This window comes from Typopeltis vanoorti, chromosome 17 (assembly GCF_054136105.1).
Source record: "Typopeltis vanoorti isolate ZY-2024b chromosome 17, IOZ_Tvanoo_1.0, whole genome shotgun sequence".
NCBI classification, from domain to species: Eukaryota; Metazoa; Arthropoda; class Arachnida; order Uropygi; family Thelyphonidae; genus Typopeltis; species Typopeltis vanoorti.
The window spans coordinates 34413445-34423657 of record NC_143565.1 but is presented as its reverse complement, the minus strand read 5'-3'; the positions used below and the strand labels follow the sequence as shown (position 1 = coordinate 34423657).

General features: G+C 36.0%; 1 protein-coding gene across 1 annotated transcript in view; it reads right to left on the bottom strand.

Annotated features, from left to right (window-relative positions):
* Positions 1–1234: 1234 nt before the first annotated feature.
* The window catches only part of LOC150097280 (adenylate cyclase type 10-like), a 198907-nt gene continuing 189928 nt past the window's right edge, over positions 1235–10213 (bottom strand). The window contains exons 9-10 of the mRNA XM_090407634.1: positions 6730–6919; positions 1235–1244 (exon numbers count right to left, since the gene is read on the bottom strand). Coding sequence (XP_090263760.1) covers positions 1235–1244; positions 6730–6919 — 200 coding nt within the window. The remainder of the gene's footprint in view (positions 1245–6729; positions 6920–10213) is intronic.

The window sequence follows — 10213 nt, the reverse complement described above, 5'->3', positions numbered from 1 at the left end:
GAAGGAAGAAGAGAAGTTGGTTCAGTATGTTTTGAGTTTAGTACAGTAGGAGATTTGCCTTGGCTGTCTATCTTGGATAGACAGCCAAGACTTTCTTCCATTGTAGTATCACCCAAAGATAAGAAATTTGTGAAAAGGAAGGGCAGAATAAAGAAGCTCAACTGCAATTTGAGTGGGAGACAAGTTATTGCATTTGGCCCTTATGAAGTCTGCTTTGGATTTAGTGATGATTCTTATAAGAGTGAGTGCTGAACTTTAAAAAGAATAGTGTACATGATAGGTATCCATCTGATCAGCTGCTATTTCTCTACTAGTTAGTGGTTCTAAATTAAGAATAAGAGCTAAACGTTTTGCGATCTGTGACTATTTAGCAGTAGGAGGTGTGTGGGAGGACTAGGGGACATCCATGGAAACTGGGCAAAAGTGTGGTTAGTAAAGGTGTTAGAGCTGGGTTCTTTACTTTTAGAGTAGTGAATGAGTGGAATGCGCTCCCTGAGTCTGTGGTGGATGCTGTGACAGTGAATGAGTTTAAGGCGAGGTATGATAGATACTGTATGAATGTCAAATAGTTGTGATGAATATGATTTGGGGCCTCCCTCGATGAGTCTAATGACTCCCTGGAGTTGCCCGTAATAATAGTAATAATAGTAATAATTCTTCAAGCATCTCATATGTTTTAATTAGATTTGAAATAGAAATCTTATGAAGCACATTGGAGTTTGTACCAGATTCATGCAGAAAACTTTTATACAGCAGAAGGGGATAAGGGCACAATATCTCTGAAAATTGTACAATGAGAGTATACACAAGTGAATGAAGAACAGTAAGTTTTGTTTGTTTGTTTGTTTGTTTGGAGACTGGTGGTTGAGTGGAATGTATTATCTAAGAACATGGAAATGGTAAATGTGTTTAAGGGACAGTTAGAGGAGCATTGTGTGTGTGTGAGAGAGAGAGAGAGAGAGAGATAGTGAAGATCTCCCATAGGACACTCTTTAAGGTCTGGGAATATTATTAACAACTTTACTATGCATATCTAATTGAGACAATATTTTACATTGATAGTAAGGATAACATTATCTACTGAACCTGAAAAGACTGAAATAAGGACACTTCAAGTCCATAAATAAGCCATAGTTATTGTCATGCTAACAATGGCAATGTTACTTTTCAGAAATGTAACATGTACTGAAAGCAAGGTATATGATTACTTGTGATAATAAGCACTCATTAATAATCATAAATAACTAAATCATATACAGAAGTATGATTTAGAATTATACAATTGTATATAATTATTTCAGGAGCCAATGTTTTCAGACTATTATCATTAGTAGTAATAGTATTGCTATTATTATTATTACAACCTCCATGGAGTTGACAGACTCATCATGGGAGGTTCATTCAGCTGACAACATTCATACAGAATCCATTAACACTCCTTGCATTAACAAAACATTCCATTCACTGACAATTCTCCATGTAAAAAATCTACTCCTCACAGCCCTCTTCACCACACTTTTATATACCTTCCAGGAATGACCTCTGGTTCTTCCCCTCTCACCTTCTACTCTTTTTATAATTCCCTCTGAATTAATCTGATAAAATCCTGTTGGAAATTTTTTTCTTCTTCTTTTCACTTGGTTAGACTATAATAAATTTAGTTTAATCCTTTATTAGGGTTCCCATAATGTTTTACTAAAATCTGGGACATTCTGAAAAACAGGACATGTTAAAAATTAAGAAAACCAAAAATAAAACTATTATATATGTTGCACTTTAAATTAAATACTCCTATAAATACATTAACATTAAATCCCCTTTAAAAAAGGATTATTAATCACAAACATATTTAATTAGAAAAATATTTATCAGATATATGGACCTGTTCAAGAATTTTTTTTTTCTTTTGATATTTGATCATAGAACTCAGCAAGTGAAATTCTTGAAATATGTCTTTACAATGATTAAAGCTTTTACAATTTTAAATCTGTTTTTTTCATCTGTCCAGAGTGCATTTATTAATGAAAAAAAACATGTTCAACATCTGCATTAGTTTCTGGCAGTGCTAAACAAAAACTAACTAGGCATTTAATACTACCAGAATTTAAACCCTGATTTGTAAAATGAGGAAACATTTCACACCATTTATCACTGCCACTTTGATCCTTCTGTTCACTCCACACTTCAAATTTGCTTTCACAATTTTTTTTCACACATACAAACTCATCAAATAAGTCCTCTTCATTCACAGTAAAACTTGGTGACACTGTCTGCATGAATATGTAGCTTTCTTGTATGTTCTTCCAAGTCACAGGATCCTTTCCCTTCAAATTAATCCAATGCATAGACTGAAGAGGTGTGAGAAATGGTGTGCACCACTCCTTAATATATTCAATATAGGTGCAGTAGAAATCTACGCACAGCTTTCAAACTTTTCAACTGTTATGTGTCCTTCTTTTTCTAATTCTTGCAACTGTTTTCTGACAGTAGTTGTAAGAAACTTTTCTATCTTCCTACAATTGAACCTTTCCACCAGTTTGTTTCATCATTCACTTCAACTACTGCTTTTCAATACATTTAATGGTATAATAAAAGGTTTTTAACTAGCTAGCAAGGAAATGCAGGAGTGTAATTGAAAGTGGATTTTCAAAGAAATTTTTGAGACTGATAGGACATTTGTCAATAGAAAGAAAATATAACTTCAATGTAGGGAACATGTCAATAATCCTCTGGATTGCAGGCAAAAGAGAGAGCCATCTTGTCTTGCTGCTACTGAAAACAGTTTTATACTCTGTGTTTGTGAATTCACAAAATGATTTAAGTTTCTCAACTCGTACACAATATATGTGGAAATGATGGTAAATTTTGTTAATTATTAACTGAAGATCGATAGATAAGCAATCTGAAGCAGTCTGCACAGCATTATTCATCATATGTATGTGCAGAGCAACCAATTCCAATTAAATTGTTCACAGTGTTTTCTTGCATTCTGAAGTGCATATTATCGTTTCCCTTTCTCTTCTTTCCACCAAAGTTTGTATTTGTATTATCTGTTAATATAGCAATAACCTTTTACAGGAGATCTAACTTCTGAAACACATAAGAAAATAAAAGTTCTGAAGTTTCATCATCTGAGTTAACTAACTCCAACACATTCATCTTTGCACCTTTTTCTGGATGACAGTATCTAATGACTAGAGGCAATAATTTCATGTCAAAGTGGTTTAATGAATCGATTATTACTGATACAAAACGAACTTCTTTTAGCTCTTCCTCAATCTGCTTTGTCGCTAATAATGCAATAACATTGGTTCTTATTGCCTTGCACTTTGTTTGCAAACAACTGAATTTATCGTTATTTTTTTCACGATTGTTGTTGTGCAGTCCATGGAGTTAAAGCTGTGGTTATGTGTGATATGCGAAGGTTGCTTCCTGCAATGCTAGAGATAACTCTTTTTCCCTTTCACTCTTGGTTTTCACAATTAAAAAATTACTTATACTGCAGTTGGAAGCCTTACTTCGAACAGCAGCTTTATGTTTTTTTTTTTGTTTTCACATAGTTGACTATGTCTGACCGACTACCATGCGAAATGCAAAATTTATAGTTACATAAAGTACATTCCACATTTTCATCTACACCTTTAATGAAACGTAAGTGCAGTATTAATATTATCATTAATGCTGCACTTACGTTTTGGCATTATAGGGGTAGAAAACAATAAAAAAGTATAACATGCAAAGTACTGATCAAGTAAGATACTGTTATAACAGAAGCATTGGAAAAAAGAACATTGTCATTAGTTACTATTAGTTATTATTAATTAGTTATATTATTTATAATACTAATGATCATTATTATAAATAAATAAAATTTATTATTATCAACATTGTAATAGAAATTACTACTAAAAACGACATAAAATCCATTTATCCATTTTTTCCTGAAGGATACTTAAAAAAATGTGACTTGGTAATACCTGGGATAGGGCAGGTTCAGGGTTTAGAGGTACAGGAGGAGAGTGTGTTCCAAATACTGAGTACTCTGGATGTCAGTAAAGCTATGGGACTGGATGGTATTTCATCACGAATTTTGAGAGTACGTGCTAGGGAACTGACAGTGCCTTTTTAATGAAAGTCTGGCTGCAGGAAATGTGCCCATGGAAAGGAAGGAAGGTAAGATAGTGCCATTGCATAAGGGCAGTAGCAGACTGGAAGTGTCTAATTATAGGCCAGTTTGTGTGTCAGCAAATAACTGATGATCCCCAGTCAGTCCACATGATATATCGTTTACAAAGTTAAACAGCAATGGCCCAAGAACAGAACCTGCCCGGCAGGCACACCACTGGTTACCCTTCATTTTTGAGGTAATTCACTGCTCCATCATACACAACCTGCTGGTATTGTTCAGAGAGTCAATCTCTGATCCATCTAACTAATATATTGTCTATTCCCATCCTCTGCAGCTTGTACACCAACTTATCATGTAGTAATCTATCAAATGCTTTTGCAAAGTCTAAGAATATCACTGCATATGATTCTCCCTTATCTAACACACTCATTACCTTATCATAAAATGCAAGTAAATTGCTGAAACAGGACCTACCCTTTACAAATCCATGCTGACCATCATAAAGAATGGCATGTCCATCAACCCAATTCTGTATTCTATTCCTTACTAATCTCTCCAACACCTTGATCACAACTGCAGTTTATACAGACTGGCGTATAGTTGGAGCCTTCTGTCTTAGAACCATTCTTGTGGAATGGTACTATTTTGCCTTCTTTCCACTTCTTATTAACCCTACCCACTGCAAGACTTTCATTAAATAACCAGGTCAAGGGCATAACCAACTGTGGTGCACATTCCTTAAGTATACATGGTGATATGCCATTTTCCGCAGCCTTATTCACATCTAACCCAACCAGTATCCTTTCAACATCTGATACACCTGTGTTTCTTTCACTTCCAATTCTCCTAATACTTGTCTTTCTTCTATATATTGTACTGAATAATTTATACCAGTATGATATGCACTGATAAAGTGCATTGTTCAATAATTCCACTACATCCTTTGCAGCTGTTAGTCTGCTGCCATGACTATCCAGCAATGTTAGTCTGCCATAATTATTCTTCCTCTTGATTGACATGTAGCGGAAAAATTCCCTCGAGTTAACCTTGGCCTGACCAACCAATCTCCTCTCATACTGCACCTTTTCTTTCTTTACCATGCATGTCACCTTTACAAAATGGTACAATGCAAAATGGTACTTCTAGCCTGCACCTTATACTCTTCATGGATCTGATCACTACTAACTGTCTTGAACCCCCTCCAAAACATTTTTTTTCCCAGCACAGCTTACTTGATTTCACTGTTCATCCATTTCACTCCCACTCTATTTACTCGCTTAACCCTCAGTATGATACATTGCTTTTGTCAGATACTGTCTTGCATTGTCATGCATTGTCAACATCTTTTCCGCTCAGCTCATCTACCCAACATACTGATGCTAAATGACTACAGAGCTTCCTATAATCACCTGCTTTATACTTCCATATGTATCCATTTTTGGCAGTGACCTTTTCTTGTTTCATCACTTCCCAAACAAGTACCTCATGATCACTCTCACCAACTGGAGGTGGTGTCAACACCTCAGTAACAACTACATCTTGAAGTTATCACCAAATCCAAAACATAAAACTTTTGGTTGCTTCAATCACGTGCTGCTTAAGATACTTATCTCTCAGAAATTCCACAAACTTACTCTCCTTGTTCCCATACACTATATCCTCCTTCCAGTCCACATTCCTGTAATTAAAGTCTCCCATCAGGATCACCTTCTTTTTACATGTCCAGCTAATTTGTCTAAACATTTCATAATTAGTATTCTCTGGCCTATAACAGCATCCTATCAGATATACTAACCTGTTTATTTCAACTTCGCACCAGACAAATTCAAAATCTGTGCATGCACCATCAACTTCCACACTTTGCAGACACAATTCCTCTGCAATCATTAACAGCACTCTCCCTCCTCTTTTCATATCTCTATCCTTCTGGAAAATTATATATCCTTCTAATTCCATTCCCGACATCACATCCTCCTCAGACAACCAAGTTTCACTTATTCCAGTTACTTTTGGGCATACCATCTCAATCAATGCCACAAACTCAGCTCTCTTGTTTCAAATACTCGTTACATTTGTGTATAAACATAACAACTGCTGTGTGTCTGAGGTCATCCTACCAATACCAAAATTCTCTATTCCAGTTGCTATACTACACCTCTCTCTCTTTGGTTAGACCACTCCCGTATACCTGATCCTGACTGTGATTTCCATTCATACCTGTCTCATCCTCACCTTTATGCATTCCATCACCTTGTGCTGCTGCAACCACATCTTCAACCTCATATCCATCTTCCTCCTGCTGTACAATCTGTTGATTTGTGCTATCCTGTTTCATAGGTAGACTCAGATCATTTGCTACATTAGCTTCTTGAGTCTGTGACTTCTCAGAAAACAATAGCCTTTCTAAATGCCCAACACCAAACCCATTCAAATGTAATCCATCAGCTTTATACCATTTGAACTTCCCTTCAAATTCACTCCACCGATTTACAAATTGAATCCCCCCTTTGCCTCACACAACTCAGCCATATTACTATACGAAAAATATCACACTTGAATATATATATAGAGAGAGAGATCACTTCCAGAACTGCACTTACCTTTCTCCTAAAACATGATATATACTTCCTGTATTTCGAATTCCCTTCAATTTGTTTATCGAAACTTCTCTAAATTTCCTTTCTCCAATTTCTCTACGACAACGGTAGTAAGTATTAGCATCACAGACAACAACATTACTTCCAAAATTCATCATTAATCGTGCAGCTAGATTCACTCGCCTGCCTATAACTACAGAAAAATAAAGTAATGAATCAGTCACAATGTCTAATAATAATATGAAGATAGCAAAATGACTTGAAATTCTCCTTACACTGGTATATAAAAGTTAAGGACAAACTATATTTTTACCTGTATACAAAAAAATTTTCATGATTACAGTCAAATGTGGACATAAATTTATTGCCAGTATACTAATAAATTATATTACTCAAAAAAGTGTTTATAAATTTCATACAAATTAAATTGCAAAAGTTAGAAATTTCCTAAGGATGTAATTAAGGAATTATTGAACAGTGCTTACAGAAACTATTTGGACAGAATAGTTCAGCATGGAATATGTCCATCCCAAAATGCAATGCAGTTCTGACAACATTGTACCAGGTTTAGTACCCAGGAGTTCTTCAGGCAAACTGGCCCATCCTCCTTCAGAGCAACGATAAGGCCTTGTTTATTTTCTGAAGGGGAATTTTGAGCAGCAATGACTCTCCCTATTTCGTCCCAAACATATTCTATGTGGTTGAGATATGGGGAGCATGCTGGCCACTCAATTTGATTAGTACCCTCAGTCTCCAGAAGTATCTCTACTGCTTATGTACAATGTGGTGTGGCATTGTCATCCATAAAAATGAATTCTTCACCTACAGAACCATGGAACAATCAAACATGATGTCGAAGAACTTCGTTGCAATATTATTCACCAGTCATAATACCTTTTTCCAGCACTTGCAGCTCAAGACATCCATTAAGCACAATGCCTCCCCACACCATGACCCAAGCACTACTGTATCCCTTACAAAACATTCTCGTGATGGTAAGCAGTATCACTTTCATGCCAGATCAAGTGTTGTCTAGAATCTGAAATTTATGGATACAACACTAGTGAAAGCATACTGTACAATGAGTTGTGGATAAAGGGACGCAGACTACAGGCCTTCAGGCTTAAAGGCCTACTTGTTGCATGTGTCTTGCCACAGTTTGTCGAGATATCTGTGTACCTGTCCTTGAATGAGCAGACTTGCAAGCTGGCCTGTCATGGTGTGTCGATTACATTTTGCTGTTATAACCAAAAATCTGTCTTCATGCTCTGTGGTAGAATAATGGCGACACTCTTAGCAAATGTCTGGAACACGTTTCATTGGTTTGAAATGCTGCCCAGAGCCTGGGCACAATGCTATGTGAGATTCCACACTCTCTGGCAATATCTGTAATAATTCTGTGGCCTTCTTCAAACTTTCCAATAATTCTTCTCTGTGTGAAATCATCTAGTGATATCTTTAAGACAACATAAGACATCCAAGTCTGCAACTTTATTCCTTCATGAAAAGAGCTTTCTTCAAACATAATTTGCTTAGTGCAGCCATTTGGCTTTTATCCTGCTGAGTGCTAGCGACCCCCTTAATGTGTACCTGCTTTCTACTCAAAATCATTAGTTATACAAATTGCCACAAGATGATTCATTTGGATTTGTGGTTGTAATCTTCAGAAATAGTGTTCATCCTTAGATTTTGAGCACCAGTGTATTATGATAATTCATAAACAAGTCACATAAAAAATTATCAGGGTATCTCATTGCTGTCTTAAGATTCACTTCAAGAGGCTATACTATTATTAACACAATACCTTTCATGCCTGTTATTAAACTCATTCTATGAGAAAGTCCTCATGACATCTCTAGCAAACTATTCCAGCTTTTCACTGCTCTATGCAAAAAACATTTAATCCTCACACTACTAACCACACTATTAAACAACTTTCAGGGATGACACCTTGTTTTCTCCTTACTTGTCACAAACTGAATAATTTCTCCTACATCAATCTTATAAAGCCTTTTAATAACTTTAAAGTTGCTATCAAGTCATCTCTTGCCTGCTTATCAACTAAATGCTTTATGTATGCACCTTTAATCTATCTTCATACAAAGCATTCTCACAAACCCATCACCATTTTTGGATCCTTTCTGCCATCTCCTCATATCTAAGAAACCCAGATGACCAAACTTGTGTATAGTAACCAAGACAGAACTGTACCAAAATTTTGTACAAAGAGATATTAACCATCCTCTCTCTCTCTTTAGCTCCTTGTCTTTAAAGATTGGATACAAGTAATACTTAAAACTATTTTGCGATCATAATTAACATCATCAGTCATTTTCTGTCCAGTGCTGGAGGACGATGGCCTCCCTCCAAAGCCTTCATCCAGCAATCTTCGTTCATTTTCATTTGTTCATTCATTCACTATTTGTTCATTTCTAACTTGAGTTATTTTGTCATTGAATTCCAGCCATCTCATTATTCTCAGCCTCCCATTGACTCTCTCGGCTTCCTGTAGCTCTCCTTTCATATCTGGGATACCATTCGGATATAAACTTGGTCCATTTTTGAGTGTTACATCTTGCAACATGACCTTCCCATTGCTCTTCGGATCTTTTAATAGCTGTTATAAAACCCTCTCACCCTAGGCTTTGATCAAGTATTGCACTTTCCATCTAGAATGGTAATACCAAATAATATCTTTCCATTTTGCTCTGGACAATTCTCAACTTGTTGGTCAATTTTTTGTCCGAATCCATGTTTCACTTCCATATGTCATGACTGGAAGTACAAAACTGTCGAATACCTTTTTTAAGGCAGATTGGGATGCTTCCTTTCAGTGCTTCACAGTGTTTTCTAAAGACTATCCAACCCAGTTAAATTCTATGCATAATTTCTCAGTCTCCTTCTACTGTGATCTTTTGACCTGAGTATTGTATTGGAATTTTGGTGTATTTATTATATATTATTGTTTTGTCTTTGTTTATATTTAATCCTTGTTTTTTTTTTCTTTTTTAACTTTCTGCATTCAATTCGCTGATCCTTTGTTGAAGTTCTTCTGCAAAGCTTCCTAAAAGAAAAATGTCATCAGCAAATCGCAGATATGAGATGATTGTGATAGTAGGAACAAATGACTTGAGAGGTAATGTAAATTGCGCAGTGAGAGATATGACATTCTTGCATGAGGTAGTACGAAAGAAGATGCAGAGAGGAAAGATTGTGTGTGTGTGTGTGTGTGTTGCCTAGGTATGATAGTGACGAGCTGAGCAGAAGAGTAGTAATATTAAATAACATAATAGCTAGAATGTGTCAGAAGAGAGGACTGGAATATTATTATTATTATTATTATTATTGTGGGCAACTCCAAGGAGTTGACAGACTCATTGAGGAAGGCCCTAACATCATGTCAAAAACAACGATTTGACATTCACACAGTATCTATCATACCTCGCCTTGAACTCATTCACAGTCATGGGACCCACAACAGGCTCTA